Here is a 16,693-nt window from a genome sequence, read left to right as displayed (position 1 = left end):
GTACTAATGATCACCAACAAATCCAGGCAGCTGGCATGCATTCTCTGAACCATTTAATTTCACCTTATGGACATTAAAGCTCAATTTTTAAGGAGGCTATAAACAGAGGCAAATAAGACGACAACTGAGAAGCACCTTCTTTGTCTCTGTTAAAACTGTCAATTATGCAAATGAGTCTGTTAGAACAAAAATTTTAATATCTGAATAATGGAGTAGGCTTTCACATTACCTTTGAGGCCTGGAACAAGAATCTGAACAGAGCAGGACTCCTCTGCAATGTGTTGAGGATATCCAGATCTTAGCAGTGACAGGAAGGCAAGGCTAATTAGAGTCACCAAGAAAACCAGATCTCTCTTCATAATGAGCACTTACAGGTCACTGACTCCTAAACAAAAGAATGAATAAACAGTTGTAAGAATTCTAAAGGCTTTCAACAGTTTCTAAACCCATGCAGCATCCCACTACAAACACAATATATATTTGTGTGCCATAACCCACACAGCATGAGAAGCACATGTGCAGCTCCTCCAAGCAGGTTATATGTTGCTCAGACACACATGAAACAGGCAGCAGCAGATTTAGCAGGTTTTTTTGCTGTTAGACTTGATGGGATAAAGCCCAGGAGAAACTGAATTAAAAAGAAAGAGATTAAACAATGCTAATAATAGGCAGTTCTGTGTTCATGATTTCTCATTGGAGTCAGCTATCTGGAAAGGTGAAAGGAGATAATGCAGCATATAGGCTTAGAATCACAGAATTCCTTAGGATAGAAAAGACCTCTAAGATCATCAGCAAACCATTTACCCAGGATTGCCAAGTCTGCCACTAAGCAATGTCCCCAAGTACCACATCTACATGTCTCTGAAATATGTCCCGGGACGGTGACTCAATCACTTCCCTGGGCAGCCTGTTCCAGTGTTTGACAACCCTTTCTGTGAAGTAATTTTTTCCTAATATACGATGTAAATTCCCTCTTGCACAACTTGAGGCCATTTCCTCTTGTCTTTTTCTTGTAACCTGGGAAAAAAGACCATCTCCACCCTGGTTACAACCTCCTCTCAAGCAATTGTAAAGAGCAATACGGTCTCCCCTGCACCTCCTTTTCTCCAGGCTAAACCCCACTCCTCACAGGACTTTTGCTCCAGACCCTTCACCAGTTCTGTTGCCCATCTCTGGACATACTCCAGCACCTCCATGTCCTTCTTGCAGTGAGGGGCCCAGAACTGAAAACAGGATTTGAGGTGTAAACTCACCAGTGCCAAGTACAGGAGAAAATCACTGCCCTGGTCCTGCTGGCCACACTGTTGCTGATAAAGGGCAGAACATCATTGGCCTTCTTGGCCACCTGGCCTTGCCCTGAAAATTGTAAGTACTAAGTTCCCACTTAGAGTGGATACTGCTCTAAAAAGGCAATTCAGTAACAGATGACACCAACTCAAAGGCCTGAAAATTCACTTTGCATCTACCTGAGCACTGGAATTGTGCCCAGGCAAATTGTCTGATACAGTAACCCTCATATAAGTCATTGAGGGTGGAAGGCAGGTAATATTTCACTGTATCATTCAATAAAGCTGAATCAGAGTCTTCAATAACTCCTGAAGAGAATCACCTTTGAAACTTAGTCTAGTCTAAGCTGACAAGTGAAATGGCTTGCCTGAAATTACACTGTGAAGAGATGTCCCAGAAAACAACCAAACAGAAATAGAGTTTGTGTGAAAGGACTGTAAAAAAAAAACAGTATTTAGGAGGCCTGTAAAAATACTTTGAAAAAAGTGTTATTTATGTATTTCTGATATGTTTTTCTAGGCTGTCCTTAATCAGCGCTCAGTAGTACACAAATAAGCTGAAAGTCATAACAGTTTTTTATCACCTTTTATAGCCACCATAAGGGCATATGAATTTTACATCTAGAGCAAGAAGTTTGGGCTATATTAATTTCCACTCCCTGAAACCCTTCAAAAGGATTAGGCACAGGTGTGGGACCAGTATATGGGTCTGTATGCCTCAACATATTGGGGATCTAGGAGAGCAGAACTGTTATTTTTGAGATGGCCTGAAGGTATTAACTGGCATAACAGATGTCTTAGCAGCAAGGCCAAGTAGATGATTTTGGATTTGGGGGAATAAATTGTCCCTCTGAATTACTGTCCAGTTTGTGCTTCCATTATCCCCTAGGAGACCATAGCCAGGGAATCTGATGGGAGCAGACTTTGTCTCCTTCCTCATGTGTAGAGGGCATTGCAGGAGTTACAGGCCAGGTTTCTCTGCCTCACAACCCCCTTGCTTCACCATCTGTTGCTACATCCACACTGAGGGACGGGGGATGCCACAATACACTCCTGTGTTCTTACTGATCATCCAGCTCTGGTGCAAAGACTTGTATGTGCTATGAGTTCCTTTTGATCCAAATCTTTTCCCCAGGTTTCTTTCCAAAGGAGAGAGACCTGCAGCTGGAGGACCACACCTTGAAAGATGGTATCTATGCTTTGAGTTGGGAAGAGCTCTTGGGTCAAGAGACCTCAATGCAGTCATAATCTGATGGGCTACAGTAGGGCAGGAAACTCTAGGGAAAAGGTAATGCTGGGCAATTTTCCCATGGGGCAAGGGAGGAACAGGGACTATCTGAGGATTTCCACAACCTGCCATGCAGTCCTATAATGGGTCAGGCATAAGCTACTTCACAGACAAACTTTGCCAACCAGAAAGAATACTTAGGAGATGGTGGGACTGCTGCTCAAATATTTAGGCCATGATAAGTTTAGTCACAATTGCAGCAATTATCACTTGAGGTTTCTCAAGAGTACAAGTCAAAACTGACTTTTGCCACTCAAGGATGAGGAACAGGATCTAGAAGAGAAGGTACATCATAAAGCCATGCATTGATCTGTTAGAATGTGTCCAGAGGAGGGACACAAAGATGACAACCTCTCCTACAAAAGCAGATGAGAGAGTTGCAGCTGTTCAGCCTGGATGATGTCTTAGGTTTTAGCTTTCATATTTTTCAGGCTCTGTACTGCCTTAGTGTGTGACTCTGAACTTCATAGTAAGTGCTAGTAAATTCACTTCACAAGGTAGCTAGACAAAATAATCCTTTTCCAGATTAAGGACCAAAGACAACCATTGCAACCTCAGACCCAAAAAGCATAAACAACAGCAAATTAAAGAGAGCAAACCAAGAGAGTAGAACTTCATTACCTTCAAAAACTGCAATTAGACAATTAACCCCAATATATAAATAAACAAAAACTTATAAAGGTCTAAAAATTCATAACCAGTTTTCCATCTTGAGCAGAACCCCAGCCAGGCTCTTATATTACCCAAGGTATATCCTTTAAAAGCCTTTTAATAACTACCTACTTTCAAATACCTAATTTCAGCTACCTACAAAGTTTATTCCTTTAACTCTGTCTAGTCTCTGATCTAAGTCAGCCTCTCTAGGCATCATGGAAAAAAGAAATCTCAGGGGAAACATCACTGGGGCCTTCCAGTATTTAAAGCAGGATTACAAAAGAGAGAGTGGCTTTTTACATAGACAGACAGTGATAGGATAAGGAAGAATGGCTTTAAACTGAAAGAGGAGATATTTAGATTAGGTAGACAGGTGTCCCAGAAAAGTTAAGAATGCCCCATCCCAGGAAGTGTTGAAGGCCAGATTGCACAGGACCCTGCACAATCTGGTCCAGTAGAAGATGCCCTACCCATGGCAGTGGAGTTGGAATTAGAAAATCTTTAAGGTCCCTCCCAACCGAAGCCTTTCTATGATTCTGTGATAAAGGTGGACATAAAGAACTGCAATAATCGGAGAGGAAAAGGAAAAGTAATAGTGATTTGGATGCCATGAAGAAGCAGCAACCAGGCCAGATCCCCAGTGCTGTGACAGACAAAACCAGCAGGAAAACATTTGCTGTGTTGCTGAACTCTGCTTTTCTGGGCTACAGCCTCCCTTGCCTGTGCACAGGGCCAGCCACAAATACTAGAAACCAGGTCAAGTCACCAGCTACTTTACAGCTATTTTCTAAGTTTATGCAAACTATTTGACCACAGTCTTGAGATAGTTTTTAAGTATCAATCTCTGTGAGAACACTTTTCTCCAAAATATTCTCATGTGCATACTAAAATTACTTCAGAAACATTAAGCTCAAATCTGGCTACATCTCCCCAGAAGGAGATTCCTAACCCCAGGGTACAAGGAATTTGTCCACCGTGGACAGTCCTGCCTCTTTTTCCTGTCTCTGATTCACAGCAGTCATCAAACAAGAGGGAGCAAAAAAAGCTAGTCAATAAGAAAGGTTGAGGAAAAGGGTGCTTTTCCTCAAAGGTTTCTAAGGTCACTCTTGGCATTTAAATAGTCAATGCTGGTTGACTGCAAAATGAAGGGGTCCCTGGCAGGAACATGATTTGCAATGCCAAGTGAGGGACCAGCAGTCCCTCATGGAGGAAGGCTGTGGTTGCCTCAGCCAGCCAGGAGGATGTGCCTGGAAGTCCCTTTCAGTCACCCTCAGCAGCATCCACCCCTGGGACAGGGTTTGCAGGCTGAACAAGAGGATGTGGGTCCTACCTGCATTAGCCTGCAGGACCACCTACACCCCAGGAAAGCACCTGATCACCAGCTTGCAGGACATCCTAGGCAGGATATCCCACCTTCTTTTATATAGTGGGAGCACTTCAGGATTCAGAAGATCAGACAAAGAGGCTTTCAAGCTGAGTGGTTCAGATACCCAGCTGAAAGCCTAGAAATTAGGCAGTTTCAGTATGAGCACCTGGCAGACTGATAAGAATTCCTGATGGACAAATTGGAGAGTAGAATGAAATGGCCTGATGTGGAAGGAGAAATTGAAATTACAGTGGTTCATCTGTCTGTATTTCATGAGGATTTAGATGTATCCAGCTTCAGCTAAAAGATCAAAAGCTCCAGGTATGTTAAATATTAATCCACCTTTGCAAACTCTTACACAGCTCAGAGATGAGACAGACATTGAGCAGCAGAGAAATGTCAAGGCTGCTTCTTGGCTCTCCTCAGCAGCCACATATGAAGGATTTTCTGGGGAAAACAAAATCTCCAATAAAGCTTCAGCACATTCCCTGCTGTCTGCTGCTGTGCTTGCATGTCTCAGAGACAGAGGGGATACAACCCCACCCTACCACATATTAACTCAACTCACAGGGGAAATGGACTTGTTCTAGAGAAAGCTTTAATGTCATTCAGGTAACAACACCCAGATCCATAAGAATACTTGGGGAAATTACCTTGGTCTGAGAAGAGCTACTAACAAAAGGAATCTCTGAGGAGGCTGCACATTAAAAAACTCTCTAAAATCTGTGGTTGCAGTAAAGGGACTGCAATCCTTGATTAATAGTAGAAATCAAGACAAAAGCGCTTTGTATATCACTTTCTTCATCTCTCCCTGCTTTCAAAAGAAACCTTCTGCAGCTAAAATTTCTTTCTGTGATTGAAATATCAGTTTGATCTCCAGGTAAGTGATACAGCAGACACTTTCACTTTAAAATACTAGAAAATTTCTTGCCTTTCTGACCTGCTTTCGAGCCCTTTAAGACCTAGATGCATAAAATCTTTTAAGAAAACTAAATTACACTGAAACTGGTCCTCAGATAAAGGAGGACCAAGCTGTTTTTTCAAACCACTGTTTTGGCCCTGGTATTTGGAGTATCTTCAGCATTGGTAAAATCAATGCTTGAGAGAAACCTAAACATGTTCAGCACTGTAAAAGTATTAATATTTTCTCACTGCCTCTGCAGGGGTCAAAAGTCAAGTTTATGGCTATTAACAGTTGCCATTAATTTAGTGAAAGCTGAAAATATTGGAAAAAAAATAGGAGAAGAAAAAGGCAGCACTTACTTAAAAAATAAAATTTAATAAAGTGCCTCAATTTCCATCAGAAATGAAAACATATCAATGCAACCAGCACAATAATTTCAAAACAACTTTTGAGACCTCTCAGCTTTAGGAATTCTGACTCAGTCACCAAAAGAGAAGAGGTTTCTCAAACCAAGCTTCAAATTACAAAGTCCTTGAGAGGTCACTGGAGAATCCCAAAGGCCCCACAGGCTCACCCAAAGCTGCTGCAGGACCAGCCAGGCCAGCTGGCACTCACTGAGTTCCCACACTTCCCCCTAGCTCTGGGGGATGGAAAGCTTGGAGATCACTTGAGCCAGCTAATGCCTCATGCATGAAGTCCCTGTATCTACCAGTGGCTCCAAAAGTGCCAGTGGCTACTTCTATGCCATTATTTTGGACTTAGAAGAAATAACACAGATGATCTGCCAAGCTGAAACTAAATGGATGATAAATGCAGCAGACAAGTGATGCTTGTTGGCATTAATGCTTGGCCAGCCAATAGCTACAGAGTAACTGCAATCCTCTGTATAACCCTATAGGACTCATCTTCGAGATGGTTTTATTTCATTGAGTAGATTTCATGCTATGATTTTTCTTTTTGTTGTTTTTTTAAAAATTATACTAAATTCTCAGGTATCTGAGCTGAATTATCTATATTCTGAATTGAGTATGCTTCTGCTACAGACACACAAATCTGCAGAGCCACAGCCACATTTGGTGAGTGACTTTCCCAAGCTGGTTTGAGTCAGCACTACAGACACAGCAATAGCTTTCAACAGGTTTCACTACCTGACTTTTCAAGTCCTTGTCATTCACATCTCAACACCTCCCCTGTAGAACCCTCTGGAAGCTCATGTATCTTTAAGCCAACTGCAGGCCTTAAGCTGGATTCTAGGAGATACAACACATGCCCAGGAAAAACAAAACAAAACAAAAAAATAGTAGGCTGTGACACTGTCCCCATGCTATTTCAAACATCTTGAACAGATAAAAACAAACAAACAAACAAACAAAAATTAAGTCACAGGGCTACCAGCAGTGCCAACCTCTGGCCAGGGACAGGTTTCTGGGGGAAGTGAGGAGAAGCAGAAGGGACAAGCCTCCAGCATTGTTGACACAAGCTGCGTTTCACCCCTTGGCCCAAGGGATGTGGATGATTCCCTGGGGAAGAAGCCTTTCACACTGGAGATGAAACCTGTGTCACTGACTTCATCTTTCTCCATTACACCCTTATTAATCTTTCTAACCTGCAGATGTTTTGTGCAGCTATGCTTTTACTTTATCTAAGCATTTTCTCATTTGTCCTCTCAGTTCCCTTGCACATTACCTTGGGTAATCAAACGTTTGCCATTTAGCTAGACTATAAAAATCAGAATCAATTACAAAGCTGCTTAAACGTTGGGTGATGATTATCATAACATTGCAATGCTCTCAAGTTAAATCCTACATGTTGATTTAAAGGTTAAAGCAATGGACTTGAAAGACTGAAAAAATCCCTAAATATTAATAGTGTAGAATTGCAAGAATGAGGACCATAACTGCCGTGGTTACCAAGTTGCTGTGAAATCTATGGAGCATGGAGTAGCATAAAGCAGAGACATAACACATTTCAGCTCCTGATAACACTGAAGAACAGCGAGGTCTGCTGTAGAGGACAAAAGAGTGAGTCTAAGCTGATGGGAAGCTAGCATTACCTAAAAAGCAAACTGATAGTAAGTCCTTGGTTACTCCCCAAAGTACACTTAATACTGGCACAATAGAGCCATTTCCTCAGACGATGTTTGTGAGGTGTAAGGTATGATTAGTTTGTCAATGTAAATGCCCTTATCAGATGTAGGTATAGTAGTCTCATTTTTCAAAAAGAATGTTTTTAAAAACTGGGACAAGTTTCATCCTGATGTTGCTCTGCTGAAGTCAGTGAGTTCATGTTAGTATTAACTTACTGTCATCTCTACTGGAAGTGTAAAAACAAGGCTTCCACAAGAGTGAGATGAAGTAGTGCCGGAATGGGCAAGTTTTCAAAACTTTTAACTAGAGGGAGATGGGACCTGAGTGCCAAATCTTTCACAATAGTTCTCCATGGATTTTTAGACAATCTATGGATTTTTTGTAGAAAATAACACTCAAGTACATTTTTGTCTTTATGTAACTTGGTGGTCAGAGACAACTAGAAATACTAAACAGAATTTCTCATGCAATGTTTCAATCAAAGTCTCTACTAGATTACAAGATCTCTTCCACCTTCAGCTATATTGTACAAAAATAATTTGTGATTTTGGGTGCCATCATTGTTATATGTCAGATCAAATTTTTTGTATTCTCAACCACAAACAAACAAACAAACAAATTAGTGTACAGGATACTAATTTAACTATCAGTTCTTCTAAAGCAGGGGTCTAAAATGTCTCAGTTCATTCCCACTCCTATAAAGCATTTACATGAGAAATTCATACTATCCCCACACAGCAATCTGTAGGAAATAAAAAACCAAGGATTCACTAAGAATCAGTGAATGATGTGGAGAATGCTGCAGGGAACATTTCTGTACATGAATAAATGCATAATATGGACATATGCATTTGTAATTTTACTTACGAAGCTTTAAGGCATTGCTTTTCAGCCCTTCCCATCTACAGAGGCTTAGGACTAGCTGCAGAAGCTGGGGCATCTGTGCAATATTATGCCCACTCAACTTACACTTTGCAACACGTTCTCACTCTTAAGGTGTTTGGAAGTTTCCTAGGTGGGCCTGACCATTGCCTTCTTGAGGAGACTGGACAGGCTGAAAAGGCAAACTCACCCTGGGAGGGGGTTGTCCCAGTCCTGCAGCTCCATTCTGGGAGGTGTAGAGAAGAGGCAGAAAAGTCTTTCAAGGCCCCATCCTATCATCCCAGCCATGCCAGCAGTGGCATCTGCCTTTTGCACAACAGAAATGCCATTCAAGTATTGATCCAAAAGGTGTGAAGTAACAACTATGGAAGATCCTCAGCTTAAAGGGATTGAAACACACAGCTCCAGCTCCCCAAGAGAGTAATTGCTCACATTAGATGGACACAGCAGGTGAAATTAGACTACACTCAGGCATGCTACATTAAAGGATGAAAGGAAGCAGAGAAGCAGCCTGATGATGAAGCTCAAGCCTAGTGGCAGGACACTAGACTAAAACTGGGTAATGTGAGTTTTCTGACTTCTGTTTTTATGTCCCACAATTGATCATGTAAAAACACAGGGACAGATCAGGAAAGACAAAATCTAAGAAAAGCAGTTTATGAGATTAAAGGAAGAATAAAAACAAGCAACAAGTCATAGGATATAGACTACTAGCAGATATAGAGCAAAAGGGAAAAATTAGAGGTCTGACCAGGGGAGAGTAGCAGAGAAAGGACAGAGGGCAAGGGGACAGGAAAAAGGTTTGCTTTTGTTGTCACAATATCCTTCTCCTCACTGAGGAGAACAAACAAGAAAGACCTGAAACAGCTTTTGACATCCTTTTCTCACACATTAGGTAAGTGACAACTACAATTAAAAGGAGGTTCTAATAATAAAGGGAAGCCACTTGAACTGCTGAACCATTTCTTCCCAATGCTTCAAGTATGACACCTCAAAAAGCAAACCACAAGACAGAGCACAGCTGCCACTAACAGATGCCTGTTTATCAGGACAGCTCTGCTTAGGTCCAGACCTTAAGCTAGCAGAGGTTATTTTTAAACAGACCCTTGGGGAGGGATTTAACTGTTCTGTCAGTCTACAGGAGGGTTAACAGCAACCTGGCTTCCTGCTGCACATGAGCCTCCCCTTCTCTGTACTGTCACCAATGGCCAGCTGATCCCAGCTAGCACAAGCTGCTATTTCAGCAGTAGGATATTCCTCTGCTTGTAATGTTGTTTTTCAGTTGATTTAGTTCCTTGGTTCATGGCAAGGATAAAATGGCCATAATTCCTGTGTAAAATGATGCCAGTCAAGGAAAGGAATGCCCTTGGCAGTAGCTGAGATGGCCTTCAGTGTGTTACAAAACTGTGCCACTGCATGCCAGCAGCATGCAGAAAACAGGAAGATACATAAGTGAAAGAATTCAAGGGACTAAATTACCAGAAAACCAAACAAATAAACAAACAACAAAACCACAAAACCAACCCTAAACAGAACAAACAGAAACAAACAAAAAACCACACACACACACACACACGCACAAACAATAACAAAACAAAACAAAGAACCTACAAGAAAACTCACAAAAAAAAACCCACTCAAAACCAAAAAACAACACAGCACATAATGAGAGTGGGACCATTTTAAAGGCAGGAAAGATATGGCAAAATACTAGGCTGCAATGGAAAATAATAACAAGCAAAAGAAACGGAACATAGGAAACACAACAACATCAGGCATTTTGTAATAGCATGCAAGCCACCAAGAGTTATGGAAAGGATCCAAGAGTGTTATCCTCAAATGACAAGGACATATTTCTTGCAGTGATATCCTCAATATCTCTGTGGTACATAAGCATTCATGATCAAAATCTTGCATTTGAACTGGGGCAGTGTCAATGCTATTTCAACAAAAGATTATTTTTACTTTCAGGCTGAGAGACCAACTAACACTCTACATGTGATCCTATGTGATTCTACACATGACTACATCAGTGGACAAGGGATGGGCTACAGATATCATTTATCTTGTCTTTCATAACGTCTTTGATATGGTGCTCCACAACACCTTCTCCCTAAATTGGAGAGATATGGATTTGATGGGTGGAGTGTTACATGGACAAGAAAATGGTTGGACAATCACATCTTGAGAATGGTGGTCAACAGCTCAGTGTCCTGATGGACATCAGTGATGTCATGTCCCTCAGGGGTCTGTATGGGAACCAATGTAATTAATATCATAATTAGTAACATAATGGATGAAGAGATGGAGTGCACGCTCAGCAAATTTGTAGATGACACCAAGCTGTGGTGCAGTGACACTCCTGAAGAACAGGATGCCATCCAGAGGGACCTGGACAAGCTGGAGAAGTGGCCCGTGGGGATCTCATGAGCTTTAACTAGACCAACTGCAAGGTGCTGCACCTGGGTTGGAGCAGCCCCAGTATCAGCCCAGGCTGGGGTGAACAGATCCAGAGCAGCCCTGCTGAGAAGGACTTGGGGGTGCTGTGGGTGAAGGCTGGACATGACCCAGCCATGTGCCCTCGCAGCCTGGAGAGCCAAACGTGCCCTGGGCTGCACCAGGGGCAGCGTGGGGAGGGGATTCTGCCCCTCTGCTCTGCTCTGCTGAGACCCCACCTGCAGTGCTGCATCCAGCCCTGGGGTCCCCAGCACAGGAAGGACATGGAGCTGTTGGAGCAAGGCCAGAGGAGGCCACAAAGATGATCAGAGGAATGGAGTACTTTTCCTACAAGGAAAGGCTGAGATATTTGAGATTCCTGTAGTCAGTTAATTGCAGCCTTCCAGTACCTAAAGGGAGTCTAAAAGAAAGATGTGGAAAGACAAGAGCATGTAGTGACAGGACTACAGTGAATGGGTTCAAATTGAAAGTAGCTTTAGATTAGATACTGGAAAGATATTCCTTACTGTGAGAGTGGTGAGGCACTGGAACAAGGCTGCCCAGGGAAGTTGTGGATGCTCCATCCTTGGAAGTGTTCAAGGCCAGATTGGATGAGGCTTTGAGCAACCTGGTCGAGTGGAAAATGTCCCTGTCCGTGGCAGGGGGGTTGGAACCAGATGATTGTAAAGGTCCCTTCCAATTCAGGCCATTCTATGATTCTATAATGTGTTCACTGGACAAGTGACTGGTGATCTTGATAGCAACAGTACTACCCAATGTCCCTTTATTCTTAGAGCTCTGACACACCTTTCCAAACACAGATAAGGGAAACAAGGCAAAAGAAAGGGGAACTATAAAAATAGCTGTCCACATTAATAGAAAATATATGGTTGGTACATAGAAATTCTTGTAGAAGCAAAATGCCATGGGAAAATAAACAGGTTTCTATGCATCTGATGTGACTTAGTTGAAGCACACACAAAGGCACTCAATCCCAGACATTAACTTCTTAGAAGTCAAAGTATTCTTACACTAGTATGCTACAGCAGACTTTCACTAATCAGTCTATATCATTGGCAATTGTCATGATCCAATGTAAAAGCTATTGCCTGAAGGAACCCAGCAGAAATAGCTTTCAGTGGCAAAACCTCCCAGAGCAGCTCTTACACATGCCACAACACATGCACTCAAAATACTTTACCATGTACAATGCACTCTTTGACAAATATTTTTAAATATATTAAATATTTTAAAATTTGAGGAGTACAAGGGATTGCATGCAGTTTGAGATGCTTTTGACAATCTCATCTCATTTTGTAAATCTGAAGTATTAATTCAGAAGTAAACAGAATGTGAAGAACACAATTTGCAAGCAAGGGTGTTTATCTGAATTAATATAAAGAAGGTGTTACTTGCCTTAACTGTATACCATGATGCTTCTGCTACCAAAAGATTGAGGATGAAAATCCCCTTAGAAATTTTTTCATTGAAGTCTTTCCATCTAACCAACTGCCCTGAGAGATTTCTATATTTTAATAATGTACATTTCTAGGGAATAATATAACAAGCTATGTTAAATAAGTGATAACTACTGGCATTTCCACTGCTTTGGTACTCAGCAAATTCTCTAACAATAGCACCAGATGTATCTTTCACACAGCTAGAACATGACCAGAGGGCAGCCGTGCACCAATTAAGAAGCTGCAGAACAGCTAAGCAGTGATCATTTGAACCTCCACGTTTGTCTGCTCAGAATTTATAGGGTTCTTATAGGAGCAAAAACTAATGCTACTGTTTTGATTGTGCAGTTACCAGTAAAATAAAAGGCTTCAGAGGTGTTAAAGAGTACACTGACCTGAAATCCCAACATCAGCCAGGTGACTTAAGAAAAGGAACAATTAAAAAAAAACAAGACTTGCCACAGTTATTCAGTGCTGTCAAAAAGATATAGAGGCATCAGTTCTATACATTACAGAAAGGCCATGTTCTCAGCCACTGTAGCTGCAATGTTTAATGTAATCTTCCCTAAAATCAAGGAACAGTGTGAATGCAATCACTTGTACATTAAGCATAACTAGGCAAACGCATGTTTAAATATGGAGTTGCTTAGGGACAGTCTGTCAGACGTGGTGGGTTGACCATGGCTGGAGGCCAGTTGCCCACCAAGCACCCCTATAGGTTTTGTACAACAGTCATAAAAGTAGAGAATGACAATAGAGAGTTTTTGACATTACACAATTGCATAAAAGGCAATTCTGACATATCATATATATTATATATCGTATCATGGCCTGGGTCGGAAGGGAGCTTAAAGATCATCTGGTTCCAACCTCTTTGCCATGGGCAGGGACCCTCCACTAGACCAGGTTGCTCAGAGCTCCAACCTGGCCTTGAACACTTCCAGGGATGGGGTATCCACAACTTCTCTGGGCAGCCAGTTCCACAGCCTCACAGTAAAGAATCTTTTTCTACTATCTAAAGTTTGAAGCCCTTTCCCCCTGTCCTGTCACAACAGGCCTTTGTAAAAAGTCCCTTTCCATCTTTCCTGTAAGTTCCCTTCAGGTACTGGAAGGCTGCAATTAGGTCACCCCAAAACCTCTTCTGGCTGAACAAATCCAATTAATGAAGATGCTAAACAGCAAAGGAAGATAACCTCCAATAAAGAGTTTTGTTTTTTTTTTTTCAGCTGCAGCTCATAGTATGGCTATCACTACATCATCTCATTTCATCTCTACATTAGCTTTAATGTGCAAGGTCATTGCACAGCTAGAGAGAAATACTGCAGGTGCATCTGTAGGTGCTGCTGGCAGATCCAGCACTCTGGAATCTCCTCAGCATGCACCATCAGTCCTTCTCTTGCTCTTCCACATGTTCTCAGCATCTGTCTCCTTAACATTTCTTGAACATAACTCCACTTCAGTGAGCCATCAGAGACCTGTTTTCTTATTAACACCATTCTGACAAAGCCCATTGATACACATTTTTCTTTTCCTATTTAATAAGGCTTTTTTTCCCCCTGTTTCCTGTGCTAGGCCTTAATTAGATTCTTGTCTGATGTTTTTAATTCATTGGCTATTATTACTGTGCCATCTAACAGTGCTGGTTCTTTCTTATCAAAATTTTTAAAGCTCTTTGTTTTAATTCCCAAAAATTAGATCTCTTAAAAAACTTTCTCTAATGACAATAAAAAGTTCTATAAATAAGTAAAATTAAAATTATACAATCACTTTTATAATTTTGTCCTTCCAAAGAGCAGACTGACCCTGGCATTCAACATCTCATCCATGGTCTCTTGGAGGCCCATAGACCATTTCTAAAGAGTCCATTAAAGATTAATAAATGCATACCTACTGTCAGCAAGTTTCAGTATTTGCTAAAATCATCAGCACCATCACAGCATATTTTGGAGTGGTCCATAACTAAGCCTGAAAATCACTCAAACAGAAAATCTTAGAGTGCTATCTGAAGGTTGTTATTATTATTATTATTTATGCTTATTCTACAACTAGCAAACAGGACAAAAATAAAATAATCACAGAGAGAACCATACCTAAGACCAAAGATGGGCAGCAGGAACTTAAGCACATCTATGGATACAGCTTCATTCTCCAAAGCCCCTATTCAAAAAACAACCAAAGCTGAAGCACTTTCCATTCTCCATCCTTTTCTCCCATTTTTCACCCCTAAACCTCCAAGTGAGAGCTGCTTAAGTTCAACACTGGCAGCACTACCTCAATCTCTCTCTGTGGCCTCATCCCAGATTTAAACAAAGCATCCAAATCCATCTCCTCACAATCCAGCCACCTTAAGAGGTAGGAGGTTCCTGTGGTTTTGTGGAAAAAACTTGGGTGTCTAAGCTTTTCTTACTGCACAGACCAGAGATGGTCAACTTCTTACCTGAGGAGAATAACAAGACACTCTTCTCCCACCTAGCACATTTCCATCAAGGAAATGCATCCAAAATCATTCAGTCTCCTCCAAGCATACCAAATTACTATGTTGGTTAGTTACAAGGGCACCTTTCCAGCAGATGGGAGGTGGAGGTTTGGAGCAGAGCAATGAGCTGCATTTAGACCTCCTACTTCCCAGGTAAGTGGCCCCAGACAGCAGGTTATGTGACAGCTGGGTAGCAGCAGTCTAGTCCTCAAAGAGAACTGTAAAAAATGTTTTTCTCAGAGCCATTTTTCAAAATCTCCATGCTTGAAGAACAACCCAGCACACAAATTCAAGGAAAGCTTCCACCTTCCAGAACTCTAGTTCCTGCAGCATTTGGAACTAAAGATGGTGAATTGATCCCCTTCCACATCCAGAATAGAGAATTATGGAACACCTCTCAGAAGCAATTTTTGGATGGCTATTTTGGCCATCACACACTTGTCTGACTGTGCTGAGTCACTTTCTTCAGCCCTTAGCTCTCCTCCACTCACTCCATACTGCACATAAGCATAGCCAGTTCTTGCTTTGGAGTCTGACATCCAGCTTGCAGCACTGTGAAACTATTTATTCATGTCTATGTTTCATTCACGTGCTGTTGGACTAAATCTTCAAAAGTCCCTTCCAACCCAAACCATTCTATGATTCAGTGCAGAAGAAAACTAATGTAAACCCTATAAATCCCCACCATTTGTCATAGTGCTCTGTCCTGGCCTCCAGGACACCCTATGGACCTCCTAACCAATCTTCTGATAAAGTTCTGAGGGGGCAGCATCCAAATAGTCCCAGAAGATGAGGATCCTTGGATTCTATGGAAAAATTAAGAGATTGGTGCACTGGTGAAGTGCTCAAGCAGACCAACTTCTGTTCTTTTCTTGACTACAAGTATGTTCTACAACTATAGGCAAATGACCCAGGACTACATTTTTATGAAGAGCCACTTAGATGGATGAGATGACACCCTGCTGTATTTTCAAAAGCACCTCTTTTTAAAGCATCAGGCTTCTAGTAGGTTGTTTTCCTCTTGACTTAAGAGTTCTTAAAAAATCTTAACATCCAGTAATACTCCATTGCATTTTTCAGTTCCAAATATATAAAATGGAACATTTTCAGCACAAAAGTTGGCAGAAGTATTAACAAAGCCTTAGAAATGTTAAATATTCTGTCCCTTGTACAGGTGTTTGCATGGCCAAAACCAACAAAAGGCTTTAAACCTTCTGCTGACACTCTCTGTAAGGGTCCTACTCTCATGGCTGAAATCCAGGATGGCCTGTGGCTCGTGCAAACCAGAAGGAAACACTCAAATTTTAAGAAGCTGCCAACTACTTATCAACCAGCTGATGCCTTATGAGCCCAGTCTGTGCCTCTTTCACAAGACTAACTTTTCCAAAATACATCCTATCACTCTTTTAATCAAGAGAAATTAAAATAGCAAGACCCTGACCACACAGCCTTACGGGAAGTGTGGTTCAGCTGCGAAGTTCAGCCAGTAGTGAAATGCAGTGCAAAGCACAAACTACACTTCCCAAGAGACGCCATGAGAATATTTTTGGCTAAACTCTCCTGGTTTTCAGCCAAAATAATTTGACAAAAGAACTGAACTATCCCAGAAAACTGACACTTTTCTTTAAAAAGCTACTCTGCCAAAAGTCTTCCTACTTCAAAAGGATTCTGGTTCAAAAATTTTTGGACAGCCCTAGAGATTACTAAAAAGAGCTTTAGAAACAGTGAAAAATCACTCAAAATAATCAGAAAAAAATAGCCTTGAATATAGCATACAATTAGAAATTGCACAGATTTCTGCTGCTTCCACAGATCAATTCTCTGTTGACTGTAGGACTATGCCATGTTTTATTT

The 16,693-nt window shown here is 41.4% G+C and overlaps 1 protein-coding gene across 3 annotated transcripts in view; it reads right to left on the bottom strand.

Annotated features, from left to right (window-relative positions):
• The window catches only part of COLEC11 (collectin subfamily member 11), a 46,883-nt gene that overhangs the window by 20,803 nt on the left and 9,387 nt on the right, over positions 1 to 16,693 (bottom strand). For all 3 annotated transcript variants that reach the window (XM_021551224.3, XM_021551223.2, XM_021551225.2), the window contains exon 2: positions 230 to 385. In XM_021551224.3, coding sequence (XP_021406899.1) covers positions 230 to 359 — 130 coding nt within the window. In that variant the 5' untranslated portion in view covers positions 360 to 385. The remainder of the gene's footprint in view (positions 1 to 229; positions 386 to 16,693) is intronic.

This window comes from Lonchura striata, chromosome 3 (genome assembly GCF_046129695.1).
Source record: "Lonchura striata isolate bLonStr1 chromosome 3, bLonStr1.mat, whole genome shotgun sequence".
Lineage (NCBI taxonomy): Eukaryota > Metazoa > Chordata > Aves > Passeriformes > Estrildidae > Lonchura > Lonchura striata.
This window is presented reverse-complemented; position numbering and strand designations above follow the sequence as displayed.